The 15,018-nt window shown below is 43.1% G+C and overlaps 1 protein-coding gene across 2 annotated transcripts in view; it reads right to left on the reverse strand.

Moving 5' to 3' along the window:
- Positions 1 to 8,849: 8,849 nt before the first annotated feature.
- The window catches only part of slc22a23 (solute carrier family 22 member 23), a 69,834-nt gene continuing 63,665 nt past the window's right edge, over positions 8,850 to 15,018 (reverse strand). For both annotated transcript variants that reach the window (XM_052548584.1, XM_052548583.1), the window contains exons 9-10: positions 14,414 to 14,537; positions 8,850 to 13,330 (exon numbers count right to left, since the gene is read on the reverse strand). In XM_052548584.1, the coding sequence (XP_052404544.1) occupies positions 12,067 to 13,330; positions 14,414 to 14,537 (1,388 nt within the window). In that variant the 3' untranslated portion in view covers positions 8,850 to 12,066. The remainder of the gene's footprint in view (positions 13,331 to 14,413; positions 14,538 to 15,018) is intronic.

Raw genomic sequence — 15,018 nt, forward strand, 5'->3', positions numbered from 1 at the left:
CTGTTTGCGTGCTGCCTGTTTTCAGTGAGTTTCAGTTTATAATGGATGCGAAGGGAAAAAAACACACTAGTAACGCACTGGATTCAATTTAAGTTCTAAGCCAAGACTGTCTTTTGTTCTTCTCCTCTAAAGTCGGTTTGAATTCATCCCTTAGGATGGTTTTAAGGACAGGATGGCCTTACAAAATAAAGGGGAATAATACTTTATACAGTGGTTCTCAATTCCAGTCCCGGGGACCCACTGCTCTTCGTACTTTGCATGTCCTCCTTATTTAACACACCAGTTTGTGATCATCAGCTTGTCAGGAGAGAGATCCATGAACTGGACCAACAATTTGATTATCTCAATCTGGTGTGTTAAATAAGGGAGACGTGAAAAAATGTGCAGAGCAAGGAGTTCCCCAGGACTGGAATTGAGAACCACTAACTTGAAATAATTCATTCTGTAGGTAAAACTTGCTATTCACGCTTTGAATGTCTTGTTGTATAACAAAGTGGCATACTACATATCAGGGTTTCTCAAATCTTGCTCTGGAGGTCCAATGCGCTGCAGAAGTTAGCACCATCCCTGATCAAAGTCGCCTGCCTGTGCTTTTTTTTTTTAATGCTCCCAAAGATGTTGATTAGCATGCTCCGGTGTGTTTGATTGGGGTTGGAGCTAAATTCTGCAGGAATGTGGAATTCGAAGTCCAGATTTTGAGGATCCCTGGTGTATATGGCGGAGGCGGAGCTGGTCAGGGTCAGGGAGGCGGAGCTGGTCAGGGACAGGGTCAGGGAGGCGGAGCTGGACAGGGTCAGGGACAGGGTCAGGGAGGCGGAGCTGGACAGGGTCAGGGAAGCGGCGCTTGACAGGGTCAGGGACAGGGTCAGGGAAGCGGCGCTGGACAGGGTCAGGGACAGGGTCAGGGAAGCGGCACTGGACAGGGTCAGGGAAGCGGCGCTGGTCAGGGACAGGGTCAGGGAAGCGGAGCTGGACAGGGCGCCGGACAGGGTCAGGGAGGCGGAGCTGGACAGGGACAGGGTCAGGGAGGCGGCACTGGACAGGTTCAGGGAAGCGGCGCTGGTCAGGGACAGGGTCAGGGAAGCGGAGCTGGACAGGGCGCCGGACAGGGTCAGGGAGGCGGAGCTGGACAGGGACAGGGTCAGGGAGGCGGAGCTGGACAGGGACAGGGTCAGGGAGGCGGCGCTGGACAGGGTCAGGGAAGCGGCACTGGACAGGTTCAGGGAAGCGGCGCTGGTCAGGGACAGGGTCAGGGAAGCGGAGCTGGACAGGGCGCCGGACAGGGTCAGGGAGGCGGAGCTGGACAGGGTCAGGGAGGCGGAGCTGGACAGTGTCAGGGACAGGGAGGCGGAGCTGGACAGGGTCAGGGAGGCGGAGCTGGACAGGGTCAGGGAAGCGGCGCTGGACAGGGTCAGGGACAGGGTCAGGGAAGCGGCGCTGGACAGGGTCAGGGAAGCGGCGCTGGACAGGGTCAGGGAAGTGGAGCTGGACAGGGACAGGGTCAGGGAGGCGGAGCTGGACAGGGTCAGGGAAGTGGCGCTGGACAGGGTCAGGGACAGGGTCAGGGAGGCGGAGCTGGACAGGGTCAGGGAGGCGGAGCTGGACAGGGACAGGGTCAGGGAGGCAGAGCTGGACAGGGTCAGGGACAGGGTCAGGGAGGCGGAGCCGGTCAGGGTCAGGGACAGGGTCAGGGAGGCGGCGCCGGACAGGGTCAGGGAAGCGGCGCCGGACAGGGTCAGGGAAGCGGCGCCGGACAGAGGGCGGAACAGGGTCAGGGAAGCGGCGCCGGTCAGGGTCAGGGAGGTGGTGCGGGTCAGGGTCAGGGAGGTGGTGCGGGACAGGGTCAGGGAAGCGGTGCGGGACAGGGTCAGGGAAGCGGCGCTGGACGGGGCGCGGGACAGGGTCAGGGAAGCGACGCGGGACAGGGTCAGGGAAGCGGTGCGGGACAAGGTCAGGGAAGCGGCGCTGGAGAGGGCGCTGGACAGGGTCAGAGACAGGGCGCTGGACAGGGTCAGGGACAGGGCGCTGGACAGGGTCAGGGACAGGGCGCGGGACGGGGTCAGGGAAGCGGCGCGGGACAGGGAAGCGGAAGTGGCTATGGCCAGGGCGCGGGACAGGGAAGCTGTCAGGGAAGTGGTGCGGGTCAGGGTGCTGGACAGAGAAGTGGCGCAGACCAATTTGGCAAAGGTCAATGTTGAGGTCCGGGACATGTTCATGGGATTTTGCATAATTCTTCCTGGAGATCTTTTCCAGTGCTTTTATTTAAATGCCATGTTTTACCTGTTTGCGCGAACAGTTTAGAAAGATTTTCTGTCTCACTACCACCTGAAATAAAAACAAAATTGCTTGATTGGTTGGTTTTTGGTATCATTTGGCTGTTTTCTCACATGACTGCTCTCTGCCCTCAGTGCTGCACATACCTCTCCCACTGAGTACTGGACAATTGAGATAGATAGATAGATATCTATCTATCTCACACATACATACAGGTCCTTCTCAAAAAATTAGCATATTGTGAAAAAGTTCATTATTTTCCATAATGTAATGATAAAAATTAAACTTTCATATATTTTAGATTCATTGCACACCAACTGAAATATTTCAGGTCTTTTATTGTTTTAATATTGATGATTTTGGCATACAGCTCATGAAAACCCAAAATTCCTATCTCAAAAAATTAGCATATCATGAAAAGATTCTCTAAACGAGTTATTAACCTAATCATCTGAGTCAACTAATTAACTCTAAACACCTGCAAAAGATTCCTGAGGCTTTTATAAAACTCCCAGCCTGGTTCATTACTCAAAAGCGCAATCATGGGTAAGACTGCCGACCTGACTGCTGTCCAGAAGGCCATAATTGACACCATCAAGCGAGAGGGTAAGACACCGAAAGAAATTTCTGAACGAATAGGCTGTTCCCAGAGTGCTGTATCAAGGCACCTCAGTGGGAAGGAAAAAGTGTGGCAAAAAATGCTGCACAACGAGAAGAGGTGACCGGACCCTAAGGAAGATTGTGGAGAAGGACCGATTCCAGACCTTGGGGGACCTGCGGAAGCAGTGGACTGAGTCTGGAGTAGAAACATCCAGAGCCATCGTGCACAGGCATGTGCAGGAAATGGGCTACAGAGAAGCAGCACTGGACTGTTGCTCAGTGGTCCAAAGTACTTTTTTCGGATGAAAGCTAATTTTGCATGTCATTCGGAAATCAAGGTGCCAGAGTCTGGAGGAAGACTGGGGAGAAGGAAATGCCTGAAGTCCAGTGTCAAGTACCCACAGTCAGTGATGGTCTGGGGTGCCATGTCAGCTGCTGGTGTTGGTTCACTGTGTTTTATCAAGGGCAGGGTAAATGCAGCTAGCTATCGGGAGATTTTGGAGAACTTCATGCTTCCATCTGCTGAAAAGCTTTAGAGGTGAAGATTTCATTTTTCAGCACGACCTGGCACCTGTAAATGGTTTACTGACCATGGTATTACTGTGCTCAATTGGCCTGCCAACTCTCCTGACCTGAACCCCATAGAGAATCTGTGGGATTTTGTGAAGAGAAAGTTGAGACGCAAGACCCAACACTCTGGATGAGCTTAAGGCCGCTATCGAAGCATCCTGGGCCTCCATAACACCTCAGCTGTGCCACAGGCTGATTGCCTCCATGCCACGCCGCACTGAAGCAGTCATTTCTGCAAAAGGATTCCCGACCAAGTATTGAGTGCATAACTGAACATAATTATTTGAAGGTTGACTTTTTTTGTATTAAAAACACTTCTTTTATTGTTCGGATGAAATATGCTATTTTTTTGAGATAGGAATTTTGGGTTTTCATGAGCTGTATGCCAAAATCATCAGTATTAAAACAATAAAAGACCTGAAATATTTAGGTTGGTGTGCAATGAATCTAAAATATATGAAAGTTTAATTTTTATCATTACATTATGGAAAATAATGAACTTTTTCACAATATGCTAATTTTTTGAGAAGGACCTGTGTGTGTGTGTGTGTGTGTGTGTGTTCATTATTTTTATGGCCACAGTCCATAAAAATAATGAACAGGACCGGTAATAAAGGGCAGCCCTGCTGGAGTCCAACATGTACAGGGAACTAGTCTGACTTACTGACAGCAATGCGAACCAAGTTCCTGCTCTGTTCATACAGGGCCCCGGACCCCATACTCCCGGAGCACCCCCCACAGGAGGCCCCGAGGGACACTGTCGAATGTCTTCTCCAAATGCACAAAACACATGTGGATTAGCTGGGCAAACCAAGAAGCTTCTTAACTACCTTGTGATTTCAACTTGGGTGATGGACGAGTCCACCTCCGAGTCCTCGGCCTCTGCTTCCTCATCGGATGACATGTCGGTGAGTTGAGGAGATCCTCAAATTATTCCTTACACTATCCGACGATGTCCCCAGTTGAGGTCAACAGCTGCCCACCTCCACTGTAAACGGTGTTGGCAGGGCACTGCTTTCCCCTCCTGAGGCGCCTCTTCGAGGCCAACCCATAGTCTTTCTCCATGACCTCACAAATTCCTCCAAGACCCGAGTTTTTGCCTCCACCACCCTGGCTGCAGCCCACTTATCCTGCCAGTACCCGTCAGCTGCCTCAGGAGTCCCACAAGCCAGCCAGGCCTGGTAGGACTCCTCCTTCAGCTTGACAGCATCCTTTACTTCCGGTGTCCACCACCGAGTTCAGGGTTTGCTGCCTCGTCAGGCACCGGAGACCTTAAGGCCAAAGCTCAAAGTGGCCACATTGGCAATGGAGGTGGAGAACATGGTCCACCTGGATTCAATGTCTCCAGCCTCCCTCAGAATCTGGATGAAGCTTTGCTGGAGGTGGTAGCTAAAAATCTCTCTGACAGGGGGTTCAGCCAAACATTCCCAAAAGATCCTCACAATACGTTTGGGTCCACCGAGTCAGTCCAGCTTTCTCAGGGTAAACTTCAACACATGGCAACTGAGCTGGGGAGCTATGAGCAACCCCAAACCAACCCGCTGCCTCTCACCATGGGCAACTCCTGAGTGGTAGAGAGTCCAGCCGCTCTCAAGGGGCGTGGTTCCAGAATCCAAGCTATGCATGGAGGTGAGCCTAAATATCTCCAGTCGTTACCTCTAAACCACCTGAACAAGCTCAGGCTCCTTCCCTGCCAGCGAGGTGACATTGCAGGTCCCAAAGGCCAGTTTCCATGTTCAGACATCGGGCCGTTGCATCCCCTGCCTTCGACCCCTGCTCGATCCACAATACACCAGCCCCTTACGATTCCTCCCGCAGATGGTGGGTCCACTGGAGGTCGGCCCCACATTGTTCTTCAAGGCTAAGCACCCCTGGGCCTTGCTCCAGGGTGGGGCCACTGCTGCACCATGCTGGGCAATGTCATGGTCCTCGTTGTTTGAGAATTCTTCAAGGGCTCCTAAACGCTCTTAGTCTGACCCGTCACCTAGGACCTGTTTGTCTTGGGAGACCCTACCGTAGGCATATAGCCCTGGACAATATAGCTCTTAGGACCATTCAGGTACTCTGGATATATATATATAGCTGCAGTTCATTTTGTATTTCTTTGTCACATTTTTTCAGTTATGTCACATTGTGTAAATTCATAGGTTTCATGTGATGTGTCACAGTGGTGGTGCTGCCATTTGTAAGACCAAATTCCTGATTTGCCAGAAAACTTTTGTTATGCTCCACCTAAAGATGTTTTTTTATCTTTGATGTTAGTACAAATATGTGAGTCTAGAATGTTTATGATGCACTAAATTTTGACGAACAACACTACTCGATCCACAAACAAACAGATGAGGATAATCTCAGTTAACTAAATATATAAGCTAGCTTTAATAATTTTTGAAGCTGTGACCTGCTTTTACAGTTGCTATGTAAGCAGACTTGTATGTACAGGTGCTCACCAACCAAACACATGTAACTGACTACAACAAATCTTAAATTGCATCTCAAGTTGCTTCTTCACTTAGCATGTAAAGACATATGTAGTGGGAGGAGAACATTGACTGCTGGACAACCTGTGAGGGTGGGTTAATGTCTACCAGGAATGCTTCTCAATATCCCTCCCCGTCTCCTCGCTCCTCCGTCCTCCATCCTATGACCCGGAAACCGATCGAGCACAGCTATCTTGAAGGACATCTCGTTTCTCTAACTGCACCACGAGGAGGGAGGAGGCTTCATGAGGAGCTATGAGCGAGGATACACAGGTGTGTCCTATGCGGAAGTCTTTATCGACTTAACCTGATGCACATTTATTTATATATTTATATTTTACCTTTTCACTTCAAATAAACCATGCATGTCAAAAGTTTGGACACACCTTCAATGTCCATATGTGTGCACGGAGTTAAATGGTACAGGTCTCTGTGCTGCTGCAGGGAGCTCGTATGGGTCGATATTTTGGATGCCTGAGAGCTTCTCCAAACACTGCTGTTTTGCGCTTGGTGCGAGCTTGTTCCTGTGAGGTCCCCTTTCTTTCGCCTTATGTTTTTGCATTGCTTTACTTTCTTCCTTTCTCGTATTCGTAGATCCGTCTCGATCTGTTCCGCAGACAAAATAAATGCGCAAAAATTAAAGATCTCTGAAATGTTAAGTCATGCCTCTGTGAAGTTCTGAAGGCATTGCCCCTGGCAACCGATAGCGTATCCTGCCATCATGGCCGAACGGCTCAGACCCCTCCCAAATCAACCCAAATCGGCACGTGACTCCTCACTCTCAATAGACGCAGTAGATAAACCAGCTTGACCGTCTTGGTGCCGGTTGATTTGAGGTATGACTCCATGCAGCGACAATTATCGTGATTGACACCTGACAGCGAGAGGTCTACGAGATTTATCAACACGCATTATTGATTCATATTGAGGGAAGTAGGAATTCTCATCGTTCACGAACGAGTGGGCATTGACGTGTATTTATTTAGAATTGATTGCCCCTCATCTCGGATCTAAAGTTCAGGTTTTCCCCGCAGGCCATTGGGAGCATCCTGACTATTGGTCAATTGACCGAAGCCGAGACGGATGCGTGGCACTGCAGATTGCTGCCCTCTTGCCATTAACGTCTTCTGTGTGCATTACAAGCAATGAGTTCCCGGGGTCGTGAGTGACTTGACTGTTGACAGTGTTCTATGAAATTCTACCAAATGCATATAACTGATGTTTCGCTTGTTTATACTACTTTTGGCTTGGTGAGGACCCAGCAAACACAGAACGTTCCCTTATAGTTCCCATTTGGTTATTTTTTTGAGAACCAAACAAGAACATTCTAGGAACGTTCCCTGTATGTTATTTTTAGGTTTAATTTGATAACCTTAGGAGAATGGTCTGGGAACGTTCCTTGTAGGTTATATTTTTATAACTTTAAGGGAACATTCTATTTACATTAAGAAAACTTTCCAGGATAACCAATAGGGAACCAAAAACTAACGTTCCCAGAATGTAAAATTGTTAGCTGGGGAAATGACTGCTCGCCTAGAGTATACAACTATGTATAGTTCTCTTTATTTTGGTATGAATACATTGTTTATTTTTTATACAATTTGGTATAATGGTATAAAAAATAAACAATGTATTCATACCAAAATAAATATAACTATACATAGTTGTATACACACTTAAAAATCACCTGCTGTAGCACACTGAAAAAGTGTTTCATTCATCAAATGAAAAAAATTTAGGGTGATGATTCACCACTATATTTTTTAACTTGAGCCAATAGTTATTTTTTTTTCATTGACTCAAGTAAAAAAAATATAGATGTGAATCATTACCCTATTATTATTATTATTGGACGAATGAAACCCTTTGCATCTTTGTTTTATTCGCACCAACATTATTTGATTTTAACATATTGGAATAATTTATTTTTATAACATACTTTTATTTAGTTTCACTGGTAAAGACCTTTTTTAATTTAAAATAAAATTTAATAAAAACTAAAACAAATACTGAATGCAGATTAAGAAACATCTTATTATTGAATGTATGTTGATTGTGTTGTTTGTAGAACTATGCAGTTGTTGCCTTTAATATCACATGGTTACAGTTAATCGTTTAATTTAAGCCCAGTTCTATGTAGTTTCAACCCAATTCAAAAACAAAAGGTAAATACTGATGTCTGTTCCATCTATGTTTGTATTGAATGTAGTCTACTTACTGTGCAGTTACTACCGTTAATGAGATGTTTATTGATATGTTATGTATGTATTATAATCTATATAATTGAAATTAAATAAACGTTTTGTCTAGGTAACGGTATCAAGTTTAAATTAAATCTTAATGAACAGCACAGTAGATGTAGTAAATGAAACTGGGCTAAGTCTGGCGACTCCGGCTTGGATGAGGCAGTGTCGGTGAATTACGGCTGTCCCATCAGGTCCAATTTATTCAGATGAAAGGCATCCAGGCCGGGCCGATGGACAAACCTCTAGCAAGTGAAAATTTAACTGAAAACAGCCCGAGTGTACAGAAAGGGTTTGTGTATGAGGTGGATGTCAAGAGTCTATCAGCAAACATCAAATTGGTAGGCCTAAGTTTTAACTAGACTTTAGTGGATTCAGCAGTTTGCTTGACAGAAAATAAGGAACTAGTCCTAAAATATCTATTTATTTATTTTTAAATACCATTGTTTTGAAGTGAAGTGTTGTGAGGCTACGCAAGGTCCTAAAGATGCTGGCCGCAATAAAAAGGTCACGTGCCTGAAACCCATAGTCATATTAGATGCCATATTGAACTTAATGTGGATTAAACCAAGGCTGTGAAGACAATGCATGACAGTCCCTCACTATATAATTCTGCATTATTATTCTGTAGACTGTATTCGATCAGGCAGCACATTTACACATTCATCAGTAAACCAATAAATATATCAATAAATATATTTTATTCAATAACACATGACGACACATATGACTTTATATACATGTGCATTATTTGTTAGAAAATGTACATTAAACCCCAAAACAATCTTTTTTTTTACATTCATCCTCAGTATTCTAGTTTCTTGCTTTCTGAGGGAATACCTGTATTAAATACCCTTTTTTTTCAAGTATATTAGATATACTCAAGATATCGCAAATTTGAATTTAAAAGAGTTTGCATTGGCTCTAACATATTGGACAGATCAGATTACTAGTTTTAAAAGAGCTCAGTTTGATGTGGGTCACATTGATCTGCAAATGTGAAGTGCACCTGATGTTAAACACTGCACCTGTTCTCTGTTATTAACGGTCAACCATCGCACGGTATGCAGAAGACTGGCATGTCAAGTGATTCTACCCGAAACCAAGAAATACTGTCATATTCGGGTGACTTTTGTGCAGGAGTTGCGTATGCAAGAGTCGTCACATTATAGCTTTGTTAAGATTTTGAACTACGGCATTTAACCTGTTCAAATTATCCAACTGGTTTGTTGTTTTTGATCTTGACCTTAATTAATAATTCATAATGTCTAGTGTCAAATAGTGAGCTGAGAATTCATCGTTGTGCAGGAAGAGATCTGGCCCAAAACATTCCTTCTCCAAGTAAACAAACACAAATAATTCTAGCAACACAAGCACAAATCTTCAATTACAATCTTGACACTTTAGATTGCAAGTATGCATTTCTTTCTCAGCATTGCTGCAATAAGCATTCTAGCAGGAAAATCATCAGTTTGCACAATCTAGCTGAGCAAGTTTCGTATGTTTGAAACTCATGTGGTTCAATGGCACGATCACTGAAGGTGAAACTAATGCTCTCGGAAATATTGATTATTAAGAGTAACAATAAAAGCGCTCATGTTAAGCATGCACTGGCTGGAGATTCATGTCAGTTTTTGCACACTTGTGTTAAATATTGTTATCTTTCTCCAAAATCTTGGCTAGGAAATCAGTTTAATTAAATGCTGATTTGTATTTGTATTCCTTCATACAGTTTGGACAAATCTCAAAGCCAAATCATGCTAACAAGTCACATTGTGACTGCAAATCTAAAAGTGTGATTTTTCTTTTCAGATTGTTGTTTTGTTGTAACATGCTTGACAATGAAAGACTCATCATCACTCATAATGTGTAAATACCACATGTAACAACAGTAGCAAAAGCTAAAGCAGGTCACAAGATACAGCAGAAGAAAGCCGTGGTATATTTGAGAAGAAAATGCCCCGTCTTTGGCATAACTCGAAAAATGACAAAAATAATCAAAAACCTTTCTACAAATTTTACATACTTCAGGGCAATAATACTATTTATTGAAAGTATAACGAAACTGAATATTAGCTGGAATGATTAAGAATATGCCACAATCATCGAAAAACATTCTTTTCATTTTATCCAAAGTAATGTTACGTCTGGTGCCGAAATTTATTGTTTCAGCCAGACTTATGAATAAGAACACCCACATGATACCATATTTTAGGGTAATTAATTTGTATTAAATATTAGTATTTTCGACTGATTTTTAACAATGTAAAAAATCTGAAATGTTTTAAACTCATGGCATGTGTCGCACATTTTAAATATATTATTGCTGAGGGTATACATGTACCACAAATGAAAGATGACAATTGTAGTCATTCCTTCAATTATTATTTGTTCTCATTACTTCAATGTCAGTCATTGAAAGCTTCATTTTTTTCATGTTCACATGCTTTTTTTTTCTTTTCTTTTTTTTTTATACTGTGAACAATAAAGTGCCACAGACATGGTAACAAAATACCAATGGGCATACACTCATTGATACAGACATAGTAACCTAAAATCTTTTTTTTCAAGCAGTCAGTACCACTGTACATCAGTACCACAATAGCATAAATTACAAAAGTTTTCACATTCACAATACATCTGTTGCATACACTTGATTGAGTGTATTGTGGTTAAGACACACAGCCATGAAGTACATCATCTGTATTCCTCAAAATTACCCCATAATTTAGTGATTAGCTTAAAAAACACATTAGCTTAATAAAACATACCATACAAATACCATTTTGAGCAGTCTCTGTGTAGTGACTATGTTACATCGGGTTTGGAAATATGCATATCTGTCTGCACTTATTCTTTTGAACACAGAAACTGGTGTTTCTTCGACACCTAATTCATAGAGGTATTTACCTTACACTTCAAAACACATTGGCAAACATTCCCAGTGTTAAATATACAGTGTTTGGGCTTTGGAGAAATTCCCTTTGATACTGGACTTAACAGATGCCGTGTTCCCACCTGAATATCGCTAAATTTAGTAGACTTAATTACAATCAAATAATTGAGAGAAAATGACTCAGAATTAATCACATTTGACTAATGTGATCCTACCTGTTGTTCATTACCATCAAACAAGCAGATATTAGTAATTACTAGACTATATGAAATTCCAGAGTGGGAACTTGTCACTACTGGTCTTAGTGTTCATAATAACACAAGCTCAATGATAACACATGGAAATTTGGATCTAGCTGCCCAAAAAGCAGTTACTGGCACCACAGTAAGGGGCCGTTCACACAGAATGTGTCTTTACATCTAAAAACTTAGACAATGGTGCAGAACAAAATGCCTCCTCTGCAATGCTTCCATTAAATTTCCATTAAACTTGCCATGCCAACTTGATACTGTCAACTCTTGCCCTGCCTCTGGGGTCATCTAAAGTGGTCTGCTGTTTTGGACCTGACATTGATGAGAAGCATTGCATGCATCTTAAAGATCACCTGAAGTGCCTTGAACACGCAACTTTATTCTATTTGGTGATGTCATTTCAACTGAAACAGTAAGAGAGGGCGGGACATATCAAGTCAACCATCTTTACATAGGAAAACAATGGCAAATAGCGCTTTAGAATAGAAAAATGCTCTCTGTGTGAACGGCCCCTAAGAAGGCTGTTTAAGTCATTGAAACCAGTGCAGAGTAAAAACCCTTTGAGCATCAACCCTTATGGTTGTTCCCTTTCAGTCAAATCCTTTCATACCTTCTCCTTGCATTGCCATTCTAGCGTCATGGCTGCTGGAAAATAAAAATACTTCAAACAATGACTGGCATGAGCCCCCATGACAAGAATCTCTCCTTGATAATAAGGCCGCCCACCAAGTCTTAAAGAGCAAACGAGTCCATCATGAAGACGTCTCCCCATTGGCAGTGTTTGTTTCTGTGATGGGCAAGTCAACGTCTGAAGGTGTACCTGAGTCAATAGGTGAGGAAACAGTCAAGTTCGTCATAAGCGGTTGGCTGGATTCTGTAACAGAGTCAGTGGTTGTGGCGTAAGGTGCAGCTGAATCCACACTGGCAAGAAGAGTAGTACCATTATTTAAGGTTGGCTCCAATATGGATGGTGAAGTGGGGCCAGATTCTATGGAGTTAATAGCAGGTTGGGCGACTAAATGTAACAATGGAGAGCCGGGATCTATGGGCGAAGAAAAGGATTGAGCTGGGATGGCATTGACTTGACCAGACTGGTCTGGTATTGGTGGTAAAGACAGTTCTGTTGGGGAAAGGGGCAGAATTTCAGCGACTAGGTATATGGTAGAGTCTATTGAGGAAGAGGGAGTGTTGTTGTTTAAAGGTGGAGTGGGTGACTGTCCAGTGGATGTGCCGAGAGGAAAGGTTTGGGTGGGACCTAAAGAGGCCATATCATTAGCAAAAGTCAAGGGGAATTCAGCAGCTGGTGTACCTATGTCTAAAAGTGAAGGAGTTTGGAGATCGGAAGAGGTAGGGGACTCCAGTGTGGGATCGGTGATCGAAGGAGTTTCCACAGTTGAAGAAGGACGAACAGCGGGAGATTCTGGTTTAGGTGTTTGAATGTAATTAATAGCGATTGGGGTTGAAGTGTTTGGGATAGAGGCAAGGAGAGGATGCTCTACGGATGAGGCAGAGGTTCCCGGCATGGATGCAGATCTGGGATACTCTTGCTGGATTTCATCTGGCTCTTGGGTAGAAGTCAGTGACTTCATACTGAATATCTGTGCCTGGCCGGTCACTTGCTGGATGGGGGCATCCATGAGAATCTGAAGATCGACGGCGGATGAGGCAGTAGAGTCCATAGTAGAAATAGCAGTGGCAGCTGCTTCGTGGAGAGGTGTATCGCCTACCCTTGCATACTCACGGCTCTCAGACTTGGTCAGCAGAAGAAGTTGCTCGCCGGGCTTGCGAGGCGGCAGTAACGGTTGGCGGGTGTAGCATTCACCATCTGCTAACGTCTCTGGAAGCGGCCGATTGCGAGTCTCGGGCAGCAGCAAGATGCAAATGATGCAAATAAGAGTGCAGCAGGCGAAAATGATGTGATGCAGAAAATATCCTTTCTGGTTATGTAGCTCCATGATGGGTGCCGTCAGCATGCCAAAACCAGCACTGGCCAGGACGAGGCCTAGACCACCACCCCTACACAACACACAAAGGTACAAACAAGGAAATTACATTGATCAAAACACTAGCCTTAAAATTCCCCTATTATGGATTCTTGAAAATTACTTTTCATGCAGTGTGTAACACAGCTCTAAGTGAATGAAAACATCGTGCAAAGTTTTAAATCTAAAAGTGCACCGTGTCTCACAAAATAAAGAGTCGACAACAAGTTGTTTTTACAACGAATCCCAAGCCGTTTCATGTTGACATTCAACATAAAATATTAGCATGTTGCCTGCCCACTTGTTGCGTGTGTAGACCTGGGAAAACTTGATTTTCATGATGGTCTGAATGAAAATGCAAATTCATTTGTAGCATGGAGCTTTTGCAGCAATAAAATAGCTGTTTCCCCGTTAACGGCCAGTGGTGTATAAAGCCATACTCATCATAATCTTTCCAGAAAATGACTTTGGTAGAAATTGAAGTCAACATTTAGAATATTACTTCAGAAACAAAACATTTGATTGTGTTAATGAGTGAATCAATGAATCAATCAATCAACACTGTGAACAAAGTAAAAGTTAAAGTAAAAGTTGGCTGAAATATAAAAACTCAAGTACTCATTGTAATTTCATTTCAATACACCACTGGTAATGGCTGTAAACAAAGCATTACTGCACTCACAAATGCTGCTTTTATTAAGAAATGGAAATGAAATCGACCAATCGGACCAATCATTGCAGATTAGCGTCACGCAAAATATGTGTTTTTGGAAAAATGAATCGCTGAGCGAATCGTTGAGCAAGTAAGGTAACAAATAAGTGCATATTATAAGAAAATGAAAGTGTTTTTTGACCTTGCATGCAAGTCAACCTTTTGTTGGGGACTCCCGAAACCAAAATATGAACCTTTTATAACCCATAATATGGGCACTTTAAGAATCAAGGGTTCTTTAGGCACATTTTATCATCTGGCATAATTGGAATAAAATATCCACTAAAAGCAACACTCAGATTTACAAACTGCATGCAAATTACACTACAATACAAAAAATAAAGATCTATGACCTTTTTGATTTTTTCCCATAATCTTAAAAGTCGTCCGTGTTATTTAGCTCACCTAATCACAGTTGGGGTGATTTCAGCACAAAAAAAGATGCTTAGGTTGCTGACAGCGTGGGAGGAGAACATGCCAATGATGGAGAAAGCCATTGAAAAGTTGGAGTTCAGCGTTGCAGAGTTGTCTGTGGGAAGTGAGAAAAACAACATGGTGAGTCATTTACTAATTTTCTCTCTCAAAAAGAAACACCACATAAGCAGCACAATATAAAACTGGTGTATAGCTCATAAAAAATGTTTCCACCAAATGTTCATGTAATGATGTTTTTTGAAATTTTATTTGTTTAATGTTTTTATTTTAAATTATTGTCTGTGTCCATTGCACAAGCCCACACGAATTGGCAAAAGCTCACAAAATTAAATGTAACTTTCAAATAAAGTACTTTGAAACCTCACAGAAAAGGCTGAAGCCCCCCACCCCCCCCAAATACTGCTCACCATCAAATTCAATTTGCTTTTAAATTTGCATTTATTTTTCTTCTTCATTGCTTAATTTGTTTTTGGTTAAAAATGACTACAACAGCAACGAAAACAGTAATAATTTCAATATTTTTATTAAATTATAAACATAGTGTAGGTTTATAGGTTAAGAGTTAGTTTCTAGTT

This window comes from Carassius gibelio, chromosome B2 (assembly GCF_023724105.1).
Source record: "Carassius gibelio isolate Cgi1373 ecotype wild population from Czech Republic chromosome B2, carGib1.2-hapl.c, whole genome shotgun sequence".
In the NCBI taxonomy this organism is placed as follows: Eukaryota; Metazoa; Chordata; class Actinopteri; order Cypriniformes; family Cyprinidae; genus Carassius; species Carassius gibelio.